General features: G+C 37.1%; 1 protein-coding gene across 1 annotated transcript in view; it reads left to right on the top strand.

Moving 5' to 3' along the window:
• Nucleotides 1-24052, top strand: part of ARHGAP21 (Rho GTPase activating protein 21) — a 251330-nt gene that overhangs the window by 181790 nt on the left and 45488 nt on the right. Inside the window, exon 7 of the mRNA XM_042780337.1 lies at nucleotides 14888-16778. Coding sequence (XP_042636271.1) covers nucleotides 14888-16778 — 1891 coding nt within the window. The remainder of the gene's footprint in view (nucleotides 1-14887; nucleotides 16779-24052) is intronic.

The following is a 24052-nucleotide window of genomic DNA, read 5'->3' as shown; positions in this document are numbered from 1 at the left end:
AACTGCAGCCTCTTTTTGTGTTCTTTTTTTTGGTTACTATTGTTATAAAATTATATATACTACAACATTTGCTGTTTTACTCTTTTTGTGCTGTACTGCTTAGTGATCTCTGGTGGCACAGTGCCTAAGGCGTTTGACTGCTAACCAGAAGGTTGGCGGTTCAACCCCACCAGCCACTCTTTGGAAGGAAGATAGGGCAATCTACTTCTGTAGTAATATAGCCTCAGAAACCCAAGGAGGGGTCTCTATGAGTCGGGTCCAACCTGACGGCAATGAGTTTGGTTTTATTTTTGGTTGTTTAGTGATATTAGTTACGTTAGTCAAGTTGTGTAACCATTACCCTTAATCGATGCCAGTTTTTCCATCACCATAGATATAAATTCACTACTTTCCAAAGAATGGTTCTCTCTCTCCCTCTCCCTCCCTGCCCCTGGTAACCACTAATAACCATTGGTACATATATATTTATCTATTCTTGTCATTTTCTATAAGTGAGGTCACACACTTTCCTTTTATGATGGACTTTCTTCACTCAGTGCAGCATAATGTGTTTGGAGTTTATATATTCTGTAGTACTTCATTTCTTTTATGGGCTGCATAGTGTTCCATTGTATGTACATACCACATTTGTTTATCCATTCCTCCACCTTTTTGCTACTGTGACTTCCACTGCTATGAACTTAAGTGTAGCTATGACCTTTTTAAAAATATGATGATAAACATTTTATGAAAGCCATCTCCTAATTTTCTAATAAATATTACATTTGTAAATTAATTTACTCAATGATTTTATTAACAGTATAATTCAGCCCATTAGAAATAATGCTTACCATAAATTGAATTTACAGCTAATGGAAAAAAATGTTGAGGTCTTAGGAAATAAAATTAAATTGTAGAAAACTTTAGCATTTAGTCTAACATGCTTTTCTGAGTTTTAGAAAGAGCATAAAGTGAATGGAACTTTTGACTCCTTTTTAAGCCAGTTATTCCTGAAAGTAAAAAGATGATTAAAAAGTATAAATTTCATCAAAAAAGTACTTTTTTCTTCCAGTTGATTTTGTAATTCAGTAGAATACATAGAATGAGCAAACCCTTCCTTACATATTGATAGCTAACAATTAGATCTAGGAAGTGGCAATGGTCACAAAAGTTCTTTCTTTTCTTTTTTTAATTTTTTTTTGTGAATAGCTGGGTTTTAAAAATTATTATCATTTATAGATAAATCCAAGTTAAACAAGGAACGTATGGAATTTTTATGCTGGGAGTGGAAATGAAGTTATGTTTTTCGTTTGTAAGGCATTAGTTTGAAATTAGTCAACAAAAGGGCTAATCTATAAATATTTACAAAAATGTCACTATAATGATTTGGCTTATTTACTGACATAAAATATAATTAATTGAAATCCATGGAGATTTACCCTTTGTTTTCAAGGCATGTTGATTTTACTTTCTGCTGTTATGTGCTGTCAAATCACTTCTCGCTCATATTATATGACAGAGTAAAACTACCTCGTTGGATTTCCTAGGTTGTAGGAAGTCCTTTATGGGAAGGAGTTCTGGTGGTGTAGTGCCAAAGGCACTTGACTACTAACCAGAAGGCTGGCAGTTCAAACCCACCAACCACTCCTCAGAAGGAAGGTTGGGCCAATCTTCTGTAGTGATACTGCCTCAGAAACCCAAGGAGGGGTCGCTATGAGTCAGGACTGACTCAATGGCACATAACAACAACAACAATCTTTATGGGAGCAGATCACCAGGTCTTTTATTCTGTGGAGCCATTGGTAGGTTCAAACTGCTAATTTTTGTTAGGGGCCAGAGCGCTTTATCTATTGTGACTTCAGGTCCTTATTATTTTTGTTGTTGTTGTTGATTGCCTATTACTGATAAAAGATTATCCTTAAATACTTGACTTTGTTGGGCAGGGCAGGGGAAGTGCCTCAACAAGGAATGTGCAATTATACACAATAATTTTCTAAGCACGTAGAGGTAGTTGCAGAGTTCTTACCCTTGTAATTCAGCGTAGTGGTAGAATAGCAGACATAACCATTGAATTACTTTAATCATAAGAAATTAAAAATGCCCTCAATGATAAAACCTTGCTTTAAAACCTAACGTTTAAATTGTAGTTAATGTCATGAGACAAAGTGTATATGAACTGCTGCCTAGAAAGTGGATTTGCTCTGTAAATTTTCACCCAAATCACAATTAAAAAAAAAAAAAAAAAAAAGAATTGGATAAGTACATTTAGCCTTATTTTAATCACTATTTTATGTAAATTTCCCTGGATGACAGACATTAGCATTTTGAGAAAATTAAAGCTCTGAGAAATGAAGGGGTTTACCCAAGATTATCTAGCTAATAGATGACAAATTTAGGAGTCAAACTACAGCCATTTTATCCATTAGGTAGTACAATAAAGTGCATATAAAATTTTAGAGAATACAAAAATATTTGAGGCTATTTTGGATTGAATTGTGTCCTCCAAAATGATATGCTGAAGTCCTAACCCCTTTACCTGTAATGTGATCTTATTTGGACATTTGTTTTTGAAGATATTATCAGTTGGTTAACAAAAGGCCATGTCATACTATAGTGGGTCTTAATCTGTTCTCAGAGGTATCTTATGAAGGCAGAGAACAGACACATAGGGGAATACTTGAGACAGGTTCATGTATAAGCCACGAAATGCCAGGAAACGCCTAGTGCTATCAGAAACTGGAGGACATGTGGGGATCTTCCCCTAGAGCAGGGTATGGCCTGCTGAAGCCTTGAATTTTGACTTCTATACTCCAGAATTGTAAGACAATAAAAGTGTATTCTTTAAAAAAATAACAAAAACAAAAACCTAGCCTTCATTCACATTTGAATGTACTGTATAATTGATTAGGAAGGAGCACTAGTGGCATAGGGGTTAAAGTTCTTCACTGTTAACCAAAAAAAAAAAAAGGTTGGCAGTTTGAACCCACAGTCACTCTATGGGAAGAAGACTTTACAGAAGTCTACTTCTGTAAAGATTTACAGCCTTGGAAACCTTATGGAGCAGTTCACCTCTGTCCTGTAGGGTCACTCTGAATCAGATTTGACTCAACAGCAGCACATTTGGTTTTGGTTTCATCGTTCATAAAAATGAAAATCTGTGTTATTTTTAAAGCTATTTTAAAGCACAAAGTGAATTTTTTTCCCCAGGGATTTAAACAACTGTATGTAGTAATAATTCTCTTAAATGCAGATTCTAGAGCTAAAATTTTATTTAAAAGGCCTTCAAAAGTACTTACGTGGTCTAAAACCTGTTATTCAAAATGTATGATTTTAAAGATGTGTGTATCCTTGTGAAGTTGAATATTCATTTCTTAAAAAGCATAAGTATGGACATTTTTGCAGCTACTATAAAAATTATTTACCTGAGGAAAAGGCCATTGAAGTTTCTGTTTGCTTACCTGTGCGCCAGCAGGATTTGTGATGCATGCATTTTTTGTGATATATGGACAAAATTTTTCTGGAGGTTCTCAGCTCATCATTAAGAGCTAGTGTAGAAAGTTTAATTTGGTTAAAAGCTGAACTTGTCTAAGGACAGATACCTAATAATATAACTAATAATTTATGGATGGCATGGATATTGAAAAACATAAAGTTGAATTAAGAATAAGTCCTTATGTTTATTAAGCTAATGCTGGTAATAGTACTCACTTCCATACTTGACAGCCTCATTTTTTAAACAAATGTTTTTCTAAATTAATGAGTTTTGGTATATTCATTTTAGTTATTTTGATAGTATTTTATAAATATTTTAGACTGGTTTATAATTTTTAGGTGTTATTATAAAATAAAATAAAAAAATCCTGTTTCATTAAAAAAAAAAGAGATGATTTGTTACTCTATCAAATGAATATCTGTACATGAATGAAGAAGCCACTACCTGTCAAGTCACCTAAACAATGATGCTGACTGAAGAAAATACTTCCTTGAACAGGATAATGATAGGAGAAATAGATATGGGCATTCTTGACTGATATTCCAAAGGTATTTTGTTAGGAAATTTGCCCAATGGACTCAAAAATTAAACTCTTAAGTTAACCAGTTCTGATAACCTTGGAGATTCTTAGACATGTCTAAGTTTTGGGCAGGTGATTTTGAGCCTTCTTAGTGCCCTGTTCTATGTTAAGCACAGCAAAATTAAACAGCTTGTCTGGTGTAATAGGAACAAAAATGATGACAGTAGTATTTACACTTGGGCAGGTCCGAGACTAAAACCTAGCTCTAAATTATAGAGCTATACTGCCATCAAGTACAAATGAGGATGTAGGTGGCTTACCATAAGCCACACTGCTAGTTAGCGTTAGAACTGCTGTCCTAACTCGCATCTCTGCACTTTAGCCTGGGGCTCTATTTGGCACACCATGGGTGGGGCCAGATTAAAACAAGTGAAGGCCTTAAACACTGATAATCTGTGGTGCCCCCTCCCGTGCTTACTCAGGCATTAAAATGGTGTATATGAGTTATGTATGTGTGTGTGCGTGAGTGGGGGGGTGTCTTAGCTATCCACTGTCACCTTCTCTTAGAAGGTGACGGTGATATTAGCAGGAGCTCTGGTAGCATAGTGTCTAAAGCATTTGACTACTAACCAGAAGGCTGGTGGTTCAAACTCACCAGCCAGTCCTTGGAAGGAAGATTGGACAATCTACTTCCATAGTGATACCGCCTCGGAATCCCAAGGAGGGGTTGATATGAGTGGGATCTGACTTGACAGAGTGAGTTTGGTTTTTATAATATTAGTGATTGAATGTAAAAGTGGCCTATGCCATTTTAGCAGAATGGGATGAACTGTATTATAAAATTTTTAGTGAATGTGGGCTACTGAGATTTTTACTATATACCACATTTTCTTCAAAATGAATACTCCACATATTCTACAACAAAGAAAATGAGTCAGTGAACTTAGTTGTTTCAACAGGCAATGTAAATTCTGTTGATCTCTCACAACAAAAAATTGGCTTTCACCAGTTTTGCTTTAAATGTCTTATACTTCAGTTTTGATGCTTGCTTTGTAATAAGTGCTATTATTACAGATGAACAAATGAAAACGATATAAAAAATTTTAGTGATCAGAAAACAATTGTAGCAAATTACCATTTTATTTTTAGATAGATCTGTCATTTAACATGTTAAAAACATTTCTTTCTATTCTTTGCTGTTACAAATTCTTTAACGATTTGTATCTTTCTTGAATCACTGTTGTACGCTGAGGTATTTAAGTTTCTTTGTGGACAAAAATGAACATTCTGTTGAGCAGTTTGTGATTATTAAAGTTAGGAATATGCATAAAGCAGTTTCAACACTGGGACATATACATTGTATTTTATCTTCTGTTATGGAATCATACATGCCTATTTGAGTAAAATCTGTCTTTCTGGAGTCTGCAAACTTAGTTCTTATGTAAGAATGAAATTGTTGTACTTCTCCCTAAAGGTTTGTATTTAAGTCATTGGGATAAACCTATATATACTAATTTCTTGGGTGCCTTCATGCAGTCTTTCAGGTATATCCACATTGTTTAAGAAGGAAAATCTGTTTGAAAGAACTTCATACACTTCACCCATCTTTCCATGCAAGATTCAATAGCATCAATGATGGTGTAGTATATGTTTAAGCAAAATTGATCTCTGGCACATGATACTTTTGCCATCACTTACTTGTTTCTAGCTAATGCTTCTGTGAGTGTAAACTGCTTGATAATCAGTGTTTAGCAGTATTTGTTTTGTCGTATTTTCAAAATCTTAAATTATGTAAGTACTCTGTTAATAACTGGTAGAGATCTGCACATGTCTTTAAATTTACTTCTGAATCTTGGAGAGCTTACCTTGTTGAAGAAAATGCTGCAAAATGCTATCCTACATAACCAATATAAACACATACTCTAGTGTTTACATTTTGTTGGTGATGTTTTTAGCTTCTCTTTTGGTATCTCCTTTTGTAGCTGGTCTTCAGTAATGTTTTCTAAGGCATCTAGAGTCTGTATGTACAATTCCAGGATTACATTTGTTGCTGTAGCATTCAGTTCCCAATGTGTTTTAGAAAGTCATTTTTAATACTTGATCATTGCCTAAATATGTTTTGAGAACTCCCGTCAATGAGTTGTTGTTGTTATGTGCCGTCAAGTCGGACCCAACTCATAGAGACCCCTCCTTGGGTTTCTGAGGCAGTATCACTATGAAGTAGATGTAAGCAGAGCTGGCAAAAAAATTGTGTAGAGTAACTGAACAGTAAATACAACCTATTTCTATGTAGAACTACATTCTAAAATTTTCTATTGCAAGCCTTTATAATGCCCTAACATATTGGCAGCACTATCATAGGATTGGCCTCTGTGCTTAGAAAAATTATTTTGCAACCTTCATATAATAAATAGTGAAGTACCTGATAGGCAATTTCTTCACCTCTGTGACTTTGTAAGCTAGCAAATGTGATAAATTTCTTGAGAAGTTTTCTGTTGAAAATATGTATCTTAAAACAGTACTTAGCTGTACGAGAAAATCAGGGGTGGAATCTATGGACAAACAAAAATATCAAGCTATACTCATTTCACTGAAAATAGTTGATCAAACTTTATCACTTTCAGTTTATTAATTCTTCACACATTGTTTCAGACATACACAATGGGTTGTCCTTTTTTGTGTTACCATATTTTGAGATGAGATCTGCTAAAAATGGATCAAACTGAGCAACAAGTTCAAATAAACTTCAGAAATTTCCATTTTGTAGGAACTCAGACATTTAATTTCTTCTTCAGAAAGATAGTCCACATTCAGCAATTGTTATAATGACTATAACAACACATTGCAAAACAGCTTTCCAGTACTGATGTTCTTCATTAATTTGTGTTTCCAGTTCACAAGTTAAGCTAAAACCATGTCTTTTCAGTTTAAATATGACAACATTCAGCCTCTATGAATTGAACTGTTCTCAGGTTTATCAAACATATTTGAGTTGCACCAATCGCTAAGTCCATCAGTAGCAAATCGAGAATTAAATGATTTATGACTGAATAGTTTGCAAACAAAATGATATACACAGTCAACTAATGGAAATACAGTACCCACTCTCTCTTAAAATTATCACCATTAGTTTTGCATCCTAAAGATACATTCTGACTACAGAACCTTGTTTGTTTACCATCCAGAAATTTTCAACACGGATTTTCAAATGGTCCACTGTGATGTTGACAATCACTTGGTCCTCTTTTGATCCAATAATTTACATCATTAGAAGTAAAATTATTCCACAAAGCAAGGTGGTCTGCAGATGTGACAATTTCAGATTCTAAAGTAGTTTTACTTTCTACGCTATTATAAATTTTTCCACTATATGAAGGAATGGATTCAGAATTTGAAGCAAATTCTGTTACGTTTGTATTGCTATTAGTAATTTCAGTATTAGCAGTCCTAGTACAATGATTTGCCCCCATTAAATCCAAGCATCAATGGAAGAAGTCACTTATGATTCATTACATTTTAAAAAGGAAGTTAATTTTGGAATTTCATTAGGTATTCATAGATCCTTTTTATCTTCTGTGAGTTTTCATTTTTGCTCTCTACTTAGTTGTTGCCGTTTCATTTTACCTGAATATAAAACTATGTCACATTTTAAATTTGGTTCTACCGTAGCAAACAAATTTGAATAAACGAAAGGAAATAAAATTTCCATTAGACTTTGGATGTTAGTGCATTAATTTATATTTGAAAATTAGTAAATAAAAAAGATGATTTGGAACATGTAATTTTGTTCTTCAGGTCTATTTCAAAATAAATAGTACTTACAAAGCAGTCAGAAATTCATTCATTTGTTGTGCGATGTTTGTGGGTGGGCCCTTCACAGATCTCCACAAGTATTTTTTGTCTTGAGATAATACTTAAAAACTTTACACACTCATTTTCTGCCCTTTGATGCTGCATCTTCATAGTTCATTGGACTACTGCTGATACCCTATTAGGGTGAGAGTAATCACAAAGAGCATGATGCCAATACAAGGATGTGCTCAATCTGAAAATATGTTTTGGTTCACTTTGTGCAGGACCAGATACATCACAAGTCATGATTATTAGTGCTGAGTCATGTGATTCTAATGCTGCTGGCACATTCTTATATGGTCAACAAGAGACAACTGAATGTGAGGTTATAACTGATCAGTCTGAAATAAAAATATAATTGTTATCATATCCAAAATTTATAAAATGGTATCAGTTTCATTTAGTGTCCTACCAGTACCCTTGCACTGCAGTGCTCACTTTTCCTTGGGTCCTGTCTGCTTGATATCTGTGGGTCTTTGCTTCGAATAACTGATGCCACCTTTTCGTTGATGCCCTAAGCATGTGCTTACCTTGCTTATTTGAGTAATGCATCCCTGAGATGTAATTTTAAAAGTGTAATTACTAAAGTTTTTCTCTAGATTTACTAGGCACACTTTTAATCATTTTATATGTTCTCTAATCAGTATAATTTTCTATTTAAAAGTAGATATTCATTTGTCAAGAGAGTCAAGATGGTCCTACCTGGAGTAAGGGAAGGGTGAAAATTTTGGAGGCTTCCTTCATATTTTCCAAGTTAGTTTTAGTAGCTTTGTTCTTTTTTAAAAAATCTGTTTTTTAGTCATTTAAAAAATAGTCCATGCTTCTTCTTGTGGTAGTTATGGTTGTGTGTCAACTTGACTGGGCCTGGTTGAGTAGCTGGGCAGCTGATGTTAGTTATTCACCATGATGAGACTGGCAGTCAACTCCATGGTGGGATCTACCACAAGCATCTGAGTAGCTGCTTTAGGAATGTGGTCTGCTTCCCATATATAAGAAGCAGCTTTGGGAATGGTCTCTAGTTTGTGGCACGCTTGAACCCTGCGTGTAGCCGAGTAGTTGTTCAGCAGCCTGCCACACTCTGCCAATTTTGGGACTTTCAATGGACTTGAATTAGTGGCCTGCTGTGTTGTTTGGTAGCATTGGGACTTTGCCTTTTTACTTGTCAACCTTGGCTCTGTCAGCCTCAGCAGCCAGCAGCTGTCTGAGTGGAGAGAAACCTCCAGTTTCAGTGGGCCAGGAGCAGGAGGCAGAGCTGAATTCCAAGGCTGAGGGGCTTTCACCCAGCTCCTAGAGCCTGGTACTTTGAACTCTGACTTAAAGCCTCCAAACTGTAAGGAAATAAACTCCTGTTTGTTAAAGCTATCCCATTTGTGGTATTTTCTGTTAGAGCAGCACAGAGGTAACCAAAACACTTGTTGAAAAAAGAGTTCCAATAATCTAGAAGGATATGAACTAAAATTAATTCCCTTGCCATATATACCATCCTTCATCTCCCATATGCCACCAGTAGCATGGTCATCGTGTATTTTACTGTACTGACAGAGACGCAGTTACTTTTGCTTTTCTCATAAGCGTTAAATTAGCAGGTCAGCCTGATAAAGGTGAAAATGGTAGAGAAGAATTTTAATCTCAGCATTTTATTTGTTCTGCAGATTTTGGGGGGGTGGTAATCTGCCTTGGAAACCCAAGGAGGGGTCGCTATCAGTCAAATAGACTCAACAGCAGCGAGTTAAGAGAGTTTAAGTATCATAGGATATGGTAATGTGAAACGAAACTGAATGATTATTTTAGGATTGTTTAGTCTTAGGAATTGCATATAAAATCAAGATCCCAGATTGTTCCAAGTTTTATTTAATAGGCTGTTTGCAATTCCAATTCTAAATGAAGAATTCAGTGGGGCACCTCTCTTTCCTTATACTCTTCTTCTTCTTCTTTTTTTTTTTTAAGAGCTTTTTGGATCTATAGACTCTGAAGAGTTGTTACTATTCTTTTTTTTTTTTTTTTAATTAGGATTTGGGTGAAGATTTACAGAGTAAATTCACTTTTCATACAGCAGTTCACATATACTTTGTCTCATGTCATTGACCAAAATTTACAATGCAGCAGCTCCCCTCCCACTTCCTTCCCATAGTTACCTCCTCCCAGTGTCCATCCCTTCATACTCTTCTGCACCCTGAGCTATCTCCCTGTGCATAAGCAGCCCTTCCTTCTCCCATGATTGTTCTCTCCAGGGTGTGTGTCTACTTGAGGTAAATGTTTAACTCACATGCCTGTACTTTGTTTGGCTGGAAACCACAGGTGTGGGTTCAATTCCAGACCTGAAGGGCAGCTAGGGGCCATAGTGTCAGTGGTTTCACCAGGCTCTATTGGACCAGCAAACCTGGTCCCCACCTTCTTTTTTTTTTTTGCCTCCAAATGATTTTGAGTTTTGTTCCACATTGTTCTCCCTCTCTATGCAGGATCTCCTACATCCCTTCCAAGTGGATGGCAGTGGTAGCTGGGCACCATCTAGTTCTTCTGGTCTCATAGTTGTATAGGTTGCAGATCGGATGGTGTACCAGTTGCTAGGACTGATTGTTTCCATTAATTTTGGTTTTCTTCTTTCTTCTTGATGAGGAAAGACCCGTTGTTGCATCTAGATGGCAGCTTCCTAGCTTTTAAGGTCCCAGTCGCTACTCGCCAAAGTAGTAGGTGGAACAATGTTTTGTATAGTATGTTATGCCAATTGATCTTGATGTCCCCTGCGACCATGGTCCCAAGCCCGCAGGATCAACTACTCAGTCCCTCTGGGTAGCTGGCTGTGACCAAGCAATGACCATAACCTTGCCCCTTGTCAGCTCTACTATACAGAGTTGTTACTATTCTATTTTCATTAGATATGACTTTAATTTTTAAATACAAGCTTTTATATGACTAAGCGTCCATAAGATTTAAAACTTACGTAGAAGGGTAGATGAAATTTAAGAAAGAATGTAGAGTGGTATATAAAATGACTTAAAAAAAAAAAGGCTAAATTTTTTGTTACTGTATTCTATTTGGGGAGATTCCAAAAGCTACTCAATTGGGGAGGAGCTCTGGTAGCATAGTGCCTAAGGCACTAGTCTGCTGACCAGAAGGCTGGCAGTTCAAACCCACTAGCTACTCCTCGGAAGGAAGACTGGGCAATCTACTTTTGTAGTGATCCTGCCTCAGCAACCCAAGGAGGGGTCGCTATGAATTGGGGCCAACTTGATGGCACATAACAACAACAACAGCAACTCAATTGGGGATAATTTAAGTGATGTTGAGTGCTTCATATATTGTGAAGTATCTTTTTGGGCTTAAACCAGAAAAAAAATCGCAATTATTAATAGCTGAATATGTAATTCATATGACATTGATTTAAAAAATGTATATATCATTTCAGATCAACTTATTAATATAGGATGGTTTTGGCATAACTTTTTATTTTAAGAATATAAATTACTTTGTTGAAATGATACACTGTGCTTTTTAATTGGTCCCCACTGATAATTCAAAGACCCCAATTAGATAGTTAAAACATTGATATGTCAGACCACTCAGGCTTAATGAAAGATTTTGGTACTTTTTGACCAAGCCCTCAAAAGAAAAAATGCCAGTTACAGATATGTGCAGGTTATAAAGTTTGTAATTCTGTTCCCAGAATATAAAGCCATATCCATAGGTTTACCTCGAGGAGTTGACTATGATGATCCATTCCAGATAATCCACCACAATGTTTTCCCAAACCCTGATGAATTCTTTCCTTCTTGAAAGAATCTAAAGCTCTCCTTACTAGGCAGTTTGTTTTCTAGTGGAATACTTGGGGCTATTATGGAAGGAGAGGAGTCCTTAAAATACATATTGTCTAGTTCTAGTTTACTTCTCCAAACTTATTTGGGAGCTAATTTGTGTTTGTACATACATCTTAGAATAGTCATAGAAGTTCCAAAATTATTCTTAGATACGTCTCTGACCTATCAATTAAATGTATACTAAGCCTGAGGGGCCTTAGAAGAACTAATTTTCATAAATGTTAATTTTGAATGGTATCAATTTCTAAACTTCTTATGAGGATGAAGAACCTTTAGGTGGGTAGGTAGGTGGTGAGTGGGACGGGTAGACAGATGGGCAGGTAGATACACAAGCCTTTTTAGTATTCATGAACTGAGAGAATATGTGAAGAAATTCCATAATGCTTTTGAATTAATTCATACTTTCTTTATTTCAACTCTGTGTAATACTTTCTATTTAGTTAGGCAACTGTTAATGTGAGGTATATGTGTCTGTATTTAAGGACCCTTTGACAAAACTTTACCCAGAATTGAGACCCATTAATACAGACGATTTTGTGTTTAGGATTGCCTTATAAGAATCTTAAGAGATATCTGTATGTATGTAAAAAATGTTTTTCATATACAGTTATAAACTTCTGTTACTAAAAGATAATACCTCTCCCTAAAATAGAATAAAGGAAGTATCTTTAAATTATATATCTAAATAATGATTAAATTGGAAACAGGATTTCCCAAACCATGAAATTCTAACCATGTTCAGACCCCTGGAGAAAAAATGGGTTCCATGGCTGTGAATAAGTTTGTACTTCCCTTTGAGTTTTACAATGTTTATTAAAGTAGGGGAGGTTTTGAGAAATCAAAAATCTGCCAACTGCCCTTTCCTTACACCATTAAACATAAGAATCCCTCCTCCGCCCAATTTTGTTTTTAAGTGAAACATAATAAAATTGCACAAAAAATGTTACGCAAAATATGCTGCGTGAAGTGCTGTACTATTTGGTTCACCTATGCAGACACAGTTTTCATGTCTTGGATAACTGTTGGTCTGGATATAATCAGCATTAAAAAAAACAGGCTTGTTATGTTAATGCACATACCCAAAATGCATATTTTGATTGACTGCATTCGTGCTTTAAAAATATTATGGCATGCATGTATTCTTTTATATACTTAGCTCTAATTTCTCACTGAATTCTTGTCTATATGTGCTAGTCTGTATATTCTGTGATGTTTATCATATGTTAATAAGCATTACCCTGAAAGTAATCTTTTTTGTGTCTATTCAACAGTTAATTACATAAGCTAATAAAACAGTACAAAAGATGCAGTGTTGGGGGCTCCTAATGTTTGAATGACACCCATTTCATGAAACTATCTTTTCTTTTTTCCAAATCATAAGTGTCAAGGCAGCTGCAGTCAGCTGACAGCTTGTGGTTATGCTCTGATTTACAGGGGAAGGAGGAGGTTGTACTATTTTAAATGCATAATAGAGCATTCGTTTCGTCATCTGGAAGCAGAGCTGGAAGAAGCTCAGGGGAAATGAGAGACATCAATGTTGCTCTTGTGGAAGGGAAGCTTTGTAATACATTGTCAGACAGTAGTGCATGTTAAAGAAAATATCTGTTAGGAATGCCTGTCACCAGATGTATTTTGCTTTCAAGAACGGTAGACAAATCAAGTAAGAACCAGATAAAAGCCTGAGAAAAAGATCCTCAGAAAGATACTGAAGTTATTCTTTATGCTTCACTGCCCTTTACCTCTCTTGGTACCTTCCAGAGAAATCAGTATAGATGTATTTTTAGCTTGCTGTTTCCAGCATCAATATGACAACATGGTTCTGTCTTTATATCAGTAAGCAGCTTCTACTATGTTTTCCTATTTTCCGCTAGCTACAGTTTACAAAGGATGTCACAGCACTGGTAAGAAATGCACAGTAGCCATTTCCTTGCTTTTAAAGTCATGTTTTATAGAAATTTGTAATAAGCCAATTTATTAAAACTGTAAGTTTGCTTAGAGAAATCCTTCATAGTGTTAATCTTACTAATTTGCAGAATGTGTTTGTGATGTGTACTTTTCTTTTTTCCTTTTTCATGTTTGGTTTTCTTCTATATCTTGTACTTAACTGTTAAAGCATAATATTTATCAGCATCAGTATTTTTTTTTTTTTTTTTTAAGTATCTTACCTTCTCCCTTTACCTAGTACTTTGCTGTTATGTTTGTGGCTGCACTTGAGCTTTGCAAGCTGTCTAATGCAAAGACAGGATATGACCATAGTCTTGAATTAAACCTTGTTTTGATTTGGGGAGGGTATGTAATACAATACCACACACCTAACTGCCTCTTGCTGAACATAGTCCTGTGTTGCATTGATTAGTTGTTCTGTAGAGTTACTGTATTTAATTTCAGTTATTTTTAAAATTATTGCATCCTAATTTCACAAATAGCCAATGCCTGCATGCCTGCCTGTTGGTAATAGAAAAATATCTCCTTATAATGACTAAAGAGACCAAATAAATCAATGCAATATATTTTGCATTAGCTTAATATAAAAAAAAAATATAAATTATAAATGGGAAGTTGAACTACCTTTTTTTTTATATTTTCATATATTATATGCTTAATTTTTAAAACATTTTCTTCTCTTAGATTAAATACAAAATATTTAGCATGCCTGTTGATGTACTTAACTCATCAAAGTGGATTATTTTTAGGGACTCAATAGTGGTTAATTGATAAGACACTGTTGAGTGAATTATATTTAATTTATGATGGAAGTAGTGCTTAAACTGAAAATGTGTTTGGGTTAGATTTTTGATATTTTCACCTTTTGTCTGGCAGAAGATAAGAATCTTCTTCTTTTTTTTGGCTGGGATTTATTAGGCAGCCATTTAACCTCTCGACTGCTGAAAAATCCTTACTGTATCATAAAGATTGAATGGGGAGAATTTTAGAAGCAACATGGTTATAGCTAATGTGTTGGAAAAATTGATGCTGTTTCAGATATTTTGAGAAAACAGGTGATGGTAATTTATATTTGTTGCAGATTTTACAATGTATTTGATTGCTATAAGACTAGCTCTTTTCTATATTTGTAGAGTACCCTTACGTTGTGCTTGCATGCATGCTATAGTGAGTATCATTCAGGAACAAGGTAGGACGTAGTAAAATAAACCAGGGAACTAGAAGACTGGCAGCTTTTTTCTGTTAATGAATTTTAAATGACACCTTTTTCTCATTCCCACACAGGCATATTCTCAAGATGCCTACCTGAAAGGCAACGTAGCCTACAGTGGCAATGCCCGCAATATTCCTGAACCTCCACCAATTTGCTATCCCTGGATGACATCTGCCCCTTCAGCTATGGCACAGCAAGTTGAAGTATCTCCTCCAGACTCTTCATTGAGCAAACAGCAAACCAGTACACCAGTACTGACACAACCTGGCAGGGCCTATAGAATGGAAATACAAGTGCCTCCGTCACCAACAGATATTGCAAAGTCAAACACAGCAGTGTGTGTTTGCAATGAAAGTGTAAGGACTGTCATTGTACCTTCTGAGAAGGTTGTAGATTTATTATCCAATAGAAATAACCACACAGGTCCTTCACATAGAACTGAAGAAGTGAGGTATGGCATAAATGAACAGACCTCTTTAAAACCAGTGTCAAGAACAACATCACCATCATCAATTTCCACTGCTCATCTGATTCATCAGACTACAGGCTCCAGGTCATTGGAGCCTTCTGGAATTTTACTTAAATCTGGAAATTATGGTGGACATGCAGAAGGAATCTCAAGCAGTAGATCACAAGTTGCAGATTCTCCTTCTGTACCTGTTAATCACTATTCTCCAAATTCCCATCAGCACATAGACTGGAAAAACTATAAAACTTACAAAGAGTATATTGATAACAGACGATTGCACATAGGTTGTCGGACAATTCAAGAAAGATTAGACAGTTTAAGAGCAGCATCCCAGAGCACGGATTACAACCAGGTGGTACCTAATCACACTACTTTGCAGGTACGACGTAGAAGCACGTCTCATGATCGAGGGCCCCAGTCTGTACAGATCCGGCAACGCAGTGTATCCCAGGAAAGACTGGAGGATTCTGTGCTAATGAAATATTGTCCAAGAAGTGCATCTCAAGGAGCACTCACCTCTCCACCTGTTGGTTTTAGTAATCATAGAACTCGTTCGTGGGATTACATTGGGGGACAGGGTGAAACTGTAGAAAATGTCACTTCTGAAAATCAAATCCCTAATTCGAATGGAGAGCGAAAACAGACTTATAAATGGAGTGGATTTACCGAACAAGATGATAGACGGGGTATTTATGAAAGACCTAGACAGCAAGAAATTCATAAATCTTTTCGAGGTTCAAATTTTACTGTGGCTCCCAGTAGTGTTAATTCTGATAATAGGAGAATAAGTAGCAGAGGAATGGGATCTCTGTCTCAGTTTAAAAAAATTCCGCCGGACCTAAAATCACCACAGTCAAACAGAAATTTGCAAACTACTTGTGGAATATCGGTGCCTCGATGTATTTCACAAGACAAGTCACCTCTTATGAAAATTCGAAGCAATTCTCTGAAAGCGCCTTCTACATATGTTGCAAAACCATCATTTAACCAGAACTCATTTGTTTCCATGAAAGACCAAAGACCAGTAAATCACTTGCATCAAAACAGTCTGTTAAATCAGCAGACATGGTTAAGAACTGAAAGTGCCCCAGATCACCAAATGGAGACTACAAAATCTCCCTCTTTATCTGGAGCTTCTGCTAAGCTTGTCCCTCAGACGAGTGAGAACTCTGGCACTTCAGATTTTGAATTATCTGTCAGCCAGAGGAATCAATATTTAAATTTGCAAGATGCCGAAATTCAGCAATCAAGTATTTTAGATAATAAAGAAACTGTTGTCCTAAGGGAAAAACCTCCATCTGGTCGCCAAACACCACAGCCTTTAAGGCATCAGTCGTACATCTTGGCAGTCAATGACCAAGAGACCGGGTCAGACACTACCTGCTGGTTGCCCAATGATGCACGCCGAGAGGTCCATATAAAAAGAATGGAGGAAAGGAAGACCTCAAGTACCAGTCCCCCTGGTGATTCCTTGGCATCCATCCCATTTATAGGTGAGCTCATTTATTTTCATGCACTATTCCACTGTTGGCTTATACGACAAATACTTAAGAAATCTTTTCAGAGAGTATTATTTATACAGTCATGCGTCACTTAATGTCCATGACACGTTCTGTGATATAGGATGTTATGTGATGTGAATGTTTTGTGGCCACTGAATTATATAAAGCAGTCCCCAGATTATGAACAAGTTCCATTCCTAAGTCCGTCTTAAAGTTGAATGTGTACGTAAGTTGGAAAAGTAGTATGGTTCCTGTTTAACGTCAATCAGTCAAATGTTTGTCTTAATATATAATATATAATATATAGTATACCTTTCTATGCTTAAAAAAATTTAAAGAAATACTACCAGATACTAAAACATTTGTAACATAATAATACAGTAATAATAATAATGTTTTGATATGTGTTGAAAAGTAGAACCCATTTTTTATTATGAACCATTGTACGTACCTTGAGTTTTTAATATAATAGGCTTTACTGGGGTTGGGACCACGGGCTTATATGTGGTTGGACATTTCCTGAATGGATGTTATGTGGCACGTGGCTGCAGTTTAACAGACATAGAAATTTTGCACTGTGATTTTAAAATGTTTGTTTTGAATTTCATGAGCTGGCTTCAATCATTGCCATAAGATTTTACCCACCTAAAAATTTATTTCTGGTATCAATTTTCTTTCTTTTTTAAAATTTTTGTATTGTGTTAGGTATTTATATGACAAAACATTTGCCATTTCAGTGTTCTTTACATGTATAATTCAGTTTCATTAACTTTCATTCATTATGTTGTTCAACTGTCACCTTCATCTGTTCCCAAATTTTTCTGTTGTTGTTATGTGCCATCAAGTTGGCCCCAACTTATAGCAACCCCTCCTTGGGTTTCTGAGGCGGTATCACTATGGAAGTAGATTGCCCAAGTTTCCTTCCGAGGAGTGGCTGGTGGATTTGAACCAAGACATTTGAAGATGTCTTTTCCTTCAGCCTTAGTTAAATTTAGGAGCTCTGGTAGTGTAGTGCCTAAGGCATTTGACTACTAACCAGAAAGCTGGCACTACACTACCAGAGCTCACAAATTTTTCCATTACCTTTTATTTTTTTAATATCTCGATACACTTAGTACTCATTTTTAATTTTGATTTTGACAAAACAAATTCCTGCCATCTGAAACCAAGGGACCCAGCAAACCAAATTCTATGTACTTGTTGATTCACCTAACGGAAACACCAAATGGAGCAGATTGAATAGCTAGTAATCAGCCTTTTGTTTAAACAGTACCTTTTACTTCTAAGGGAGCTCTGCTGGCGTAGTGCCTAAGGCATTTGACTGCTACCAGAAAGCTTGCGGTTCAAACCCACCAACCACTGCTGGGAAGGAAGATTGGGCAGTCTACTTCTTTAGAGATACTGCCTTGGAAACCCAAGGAGGGGTTGCTATGAGTCGGAAACAACTTGACGGTAGTGAGTTTACTTTCTAAAGGAGCTCTGGTGGCGCTGTGGTTAAGGCATTGGGCTGCTAACCAGAAGGTCAGCAGTTCAAACCTTCCAGCTGTTCCACAGGAAAAAGACAAGGCAGTCTGCTTTCGTAAAGATTTACAGCCTTGGAAACCATATGGGAGTCATTATGATTCAGATTCCATTCAATAGCAATGGATTTGGGTTGGTATTATTACTTTCTATAGGAGCTCTGGTAGCTTAGTGCCTAAGGCACTTGACTGCTAACCAGAAGGCTGGCGGTTCAAACCCACCAGCCATTCCTCAGAAGGAAGATGGGGCAATCTACTTCCATAGTGATACTGCCTTGGAAACCCAAGGAGGGGTCGCTATGAGTCGGGTCCGACTCAACGGCACATAACAATAACAACAACAACAAGCTTATTTCTTTGTAAATTTAACTTAACTCACTGCTATCCAGTTGTATCGGACTCATAGTGACCCCTCCTTGGGTTTCCAAGGTGGTATCACTATGGATGTAGATTGCCGCATCTTCTTTCCAAGGAGTGGCTGGTAGACTTGAACTGCCAGCTTTCTGGTTAGTAGTCAAATGCCTTAGGCACTACACTACCAGAGCTCCTAAATTTAACTAAGGCTGAAGGAAAAGACATCTTCAAATGTCTTGGAATAAATCCTGGAATAAAGTTGGAAAAGGTACTTAAATTATAAGCAATGTGCCACAGTCTACAATACCTATCAGGTTTACTGAGTCTATAGTGTGTTCCTGCACAGCCCAGGTACATTGTCTACACAGCAGCCAGTGTGATGATGTTTTTAAAATGTAAATCACATCATATTACTCTTTTGATCAGAACTCTCTCTATTTACTTCCCCTCTCACTTAGAATATAACCCCAAATCCAGCATGGGCTTTAAGGCCCTCTGGAATCTGCCTTACACCACCATGCCGCCTCTCATCTCATCTTCTGTTATAATCTTCCTTGCACAACTCTCCTTTGGCCACCTTACCCTCCTTGCTTCCCTGGAATGTACCAGCATGCTCTGCTTCAGGGCCTTAGCGGTTGCTAGTTCCCTGCCCTGAAACACATTCCACAGATAATTTTCACAAGCCTCTCTCCGTGACTTCATTTGGGTCTCTGTTCAAATGTCACCTTATCAGAGCAACCTGTTCTGACCAGCCTATCTATAATAGGCACCCTACACATAAACAGAACCTGACTTCCTCTAGACCCTTAAACTGCTTTGTTTATCTTTATATCACTTATTTCCACTCACCAAATATTGTATATTTAGTTATGTATTTATCTTCTGAGCTAAAACCTAAGCTAGCCAGGGTTAAAGGAAGCCAGGGTTTTAGGTATGTTGTTCACTTTCACATACACTGGCATAGTGCCTAAGGCATTTAACTACTAACCAGAAGGTTAGTGGTTCAAACCCATCAGCCACTCCATGGAGGGAAGACTGGGCAGTCTACTTCCGTAAAGATTTACCACTTCAGAAACCCAGAGGGAGTCACTATGAATTGGAATCGACTCGATTGCAGTGAGTTTGTTTTGTTTGTTGTTGTTGTTCACTTCCATGTCCTTAATGCTTAGAACACTGCCTGGAATGTGGAAGGCACTCAATAAGTAATTGTTGAAGTAATGAGTGAATAAGAATTTTGAGATAATGGTTAAAAATCAGAAAAAAGTTCTTATCATAATTACCATGCAGCTTTAAGACAATCTTAAAGATGGTTATGATATATATCCCTAGTATTATCATATTATCTTCATTTTAAGGAGCTCTGGTAATGTAGTCCCTAAGGCATTTGACTGCTAACCAGAAGGTTGGCAGTTCAAACCCACCAGCCACTCAATGGAAGGAAGAGTGGGCAATCTACTTCCATAAAAATTTACCACCTGAGAAACCCAAAGGGGGTTACTATGAGTTGGAATTGACTTGATGGCAGTGAGTTTGGGGTATTTTGGGTTTTTTTTTTTTTTTGTTATCTTCATTTTATAAATGAGAAATTCTAGGTATGTTGTTGTTGTTCTTAGCTGCTGTTGAGTTGGCCCCTGACTCATGGCAACCCCATGCGCAATGGAATTGGACTGCTGTGACCCATAGAGAGGTGAAATAATTCCCTTAATGTCACAAGGAAATAAGTGGTAGTTGCAATTAGTAAGTGGTGGAGACAGGGAGTCTAGGTTTCTATGATTCACCCTTATCACAGTGCACAATTCCATAGTTGTTTTTAGGTGCCATTGAGTCAGCTCCAACTCATAGTGACCCCATGCACAATAGATTTTAGTTTTCTTTATGTTGAGGTATAATCCATACTGAAGACTGTAGTCTTTGATCTTCATCAGTAAGTGCCTTGTCCTGTGCCATCCTCACAATCCTTGCTATAATTGAGCTCATCATTGCAGCCACTTTGCCAATCCATCTTGTTGAGGGTCTTCCCCTTTTTCAGAGACGTTCCACTTATTTACTTATTTTTTTATGGTAATTTTTTTTTTAATCGTGACTTGGGTGAAAGTTTATAGAGCAAATGCATTTTCCATACAACCATTCATACACATTTTGTTTCATGAAATTGTTTGAAATCCCCATAATGTAATAGTGCTTTTCCCACTTCCTCCGTGTGGTTACCTTTTCCCTGTGTCCTGCTTTCCTATGTTTCTCTGCCCTCTGAGCTATCTTCATGTGCAAATACTGCCCTTCTGATATCCCATGGTTGATTGTTCTAAGGAATATACCTACCTGGTGTAAATGTTCACCTTATATGTCTATCTGTTGTTTGGCTGGATACCATGGGAATGAGTTCAATACCAGGTCCAAAGGGGGACTAGGGGCAATAGTCTTGGGGATTTCATCAGTCTCTATCAAACCAATAAGCCTGGTCTTTTTTTATGATTTTGAGTTTTGTTCTGCATTTTTCTCCCACTCTGTCTAAGATCTCCTGCACTGATCCCTTTCCAAGTGGTAGATGGGCATCATCTTGTTCTTCTGGTCTCAGGGTCATGTAGATTGAGGTTCACATGGTCCACTGTTCCCTTGGACTAATTGTTTCCACGTGTCTTTGTTTTTCTTCATTCTACTTTGCTCTGTACGAGGAGAGACCAATTGTTGCATCTTAGATGGCCACTTGCAAGCTTTTAAGACCCCACTCAGGTAGAACCTGAGCTTTACCAAGCATGATATCGTTCTCCAAGAGTGGTTCCTTCAGACAACATGATCAAGTAGGTGAGACAAGGTCTGGCCATTCTTGCTTCCAAAGAGCATTCTGGCTGTATTTCTTCCAGGACAGATAGTTCATTCTTCTGACAGTCTATGATATTTACAGTATTCTTCAAACATCACAATTTAAAGGCATCAACTCTTCTTCAGTCTTCCTTATTCATTATCAAACATTCACATGCATATGGGACAACTGAAAATACCATGGCTTAGGATAGGTACCCTTTAGTCTTCAGAGTGACACCTTTGTTTCTTCCTACTTTAAAGAAGTCTTCTGTAGCAGATTTTCCCATTGCAATAGGACTTCTGATTTCTTTACTGCTACTTCCATGATTGTTTATTATGGATCCAAGGAAGATGAAATCCCTAACAACTTTCATCTTTTCTCCATTTACCATGATGTTGCTTATTGGCCCATTTGTGAGGATATTTTATTTCTTTATGTTGAGGTGTGATGCATACTGAAGTCTTTGTCATCATCAATAAGTGCTTCAAGTCATCTTCACTTTCAGCAAGGAAGGTTGTGTCATTTGCATATCACAGATTGTTAATGAGTCTTTGTTCAATCCTGATGTCACATTCTTTTTCATATAGTCCAGCATCTCAGCTTATTTGCTTAGCATACAAATTGAATAAGTATGATGAAAGGATAGAACTGTGACACACGCCGTTCCTGATTTTAAAATATTCAGTATCCCCTTGTTCTGTTTGAATGACAGCCTCTTGGTCTGTGTACAGTTTTTTCATGAACATAGGTAAGACATCAGGAATATCATATATAGAGAAAGCAAAACGTCATTAAAAAGGCAGGAAAGGAAGACCTAAGTGGATGTCAGAGGACACTCTGAAACTTGGTCTTGAATGGACAGTCTAAAGCTAGTGGAAGAAATCCTGAAACAAAAGAGCTGAAGAGAAGTTTTCAAAGGATAGCTCAAGAAGACAAAGTAAAATATTATAATTAAATGTGTGAAGACCTGGAGTTAGAAAACTAAAAGGGAAGAATGCTCTTGGCATTTCATAAGGTGAAAGAACTGAAGAAAACATTCAAGCCTCAAGTTGCAATACTGGAGGATTCTATGGGCAGTCAGCTGCAGGGATCCAAGTGAGGAGAGGGAACCCAGGCATGCCCAAAGCAGCAGGGCAGGAGAGCACGAGAAAGGGGATTAAAAGGCCCAGGAACCAGGACAGAGGAGCAGTCAGCCGCAGGGACCCAGGTAAGGGTGGTAGGAGAGGTTTCCAAAAGGGAGACAAACTTGTCTGTCAGTTTGTCCTACCGTGATGATGTGTTGATGTGAGTTTCAAGGCTGAGCCACTGGTGTTTCAAACCCAGCGGGATACACGTGGTGCACAGGTATCAGCCCAGCTTGCAGACTGGGAGAAGGAAGAGGCTGTCCACTTCTCAAAGAATTGGCCAGGGAAAACCTTATGAACAGCAAAGAAACACTGTCTGATACATTACCATGCAACTTTATGAATAATCCGGTTAGGTTAGAAGGCTCTCAAAATAGGACTGGGAAAGAGCTGCATCATCAGAGTAAACCCAGCCTTACTCATAGGCGTAAGGTAAAGCTTTCGAGACTTCCATTCACTGATGTGGCACCACTCAAATTGAGGAGAAATAGCTGCAGATAGCCATTAATCATCGGAACATGGAATGTATGAAGTATGAATCTAGGAAAATTGGAAGTTGTCAAAAATGAAATGGAACGCATAAAGATTGATATCCTTGGCATTAGTGAGCTGAAATGGACTGGTTTTGGCCATTTTGAATCAGACAACCATGTGATCTACTATGCTGGGAATGACAGTTTCAAGAGGAATGGCATGGCATTCATCATCACAAAGGATGTTTCAAGATCTGTTCTGAAGTACAGTGCTGTCAGTGAAAGGATAATATCCATATGCCTACAAGGAAGACCTGTTAATATGACTTATATTCCCACCACAGCCAAAGATGAGGAAATTGAAGATTTTTATCAACTTCTGCAGTCTGAAATTGATCGAACATGCAATCAAGATGTGTTAATTATCACTGGTGACTGGAATGCAAAAGTTGGAAGCAAAGAAGAATCACCAGTAGTTGGAAAATTTGGCCTTAATGACAGAAATAATGCTGGAACTTGCATGGTAGAATTTTTCAAGACCAATGACTTATACATTGCAAACACCTTTTTTCAACAACACAAATGGCAGTGCTACACGTGGACTTCACAAGATGGAACACACAGGAATCAGATTGACTACATCTGTGGCAGGAGATCGTGGAAAAGCTCAATATCTTCAGCCAAAACCAGGTCAGGAACTGATTGTAAAACAGACCATCAACTGCTCATAGGCAAGTTCAACTTGAAGTTAAAGACAATTAAAACAAGTCCAAGAGAGCCAAAATACAATCTTGAATATATCCCTTCTGGATTTAGAGATTATCTAAAGAACAGATTTGATGCATTGAGCACCAACGACCGAAAACCTGAAGAATTGTGAGAGGATATCAAGAACATTATCCTTGAAGAAAGCAAGAGATCACTAAAAAGACAGGAAAAGAAGAGAAGACCAAAATGGATGACAGAAGAGACTCTGAAACTTGCCCTTGAG

This window comes from Orycteropus afer, unplaced genomic scaffold, assembly GCF_000298275.1.
Source record: "Orycteropus afer afer isolate SDZICR_OR568_19922 unplaced genomic scaffold, OryAfe1.0 scaffold00035, whole genome shotgun sequence".
Lineage (NCBI taxonomy): Eukaryota > Metazoa > Chordata > Mammalia > Tubulidentata > Orycteropodidae > Orycteropus > Orycteropus afer.
This window is presented reverse-complemented; position numbering and strand designations above follow the sequence as displayed.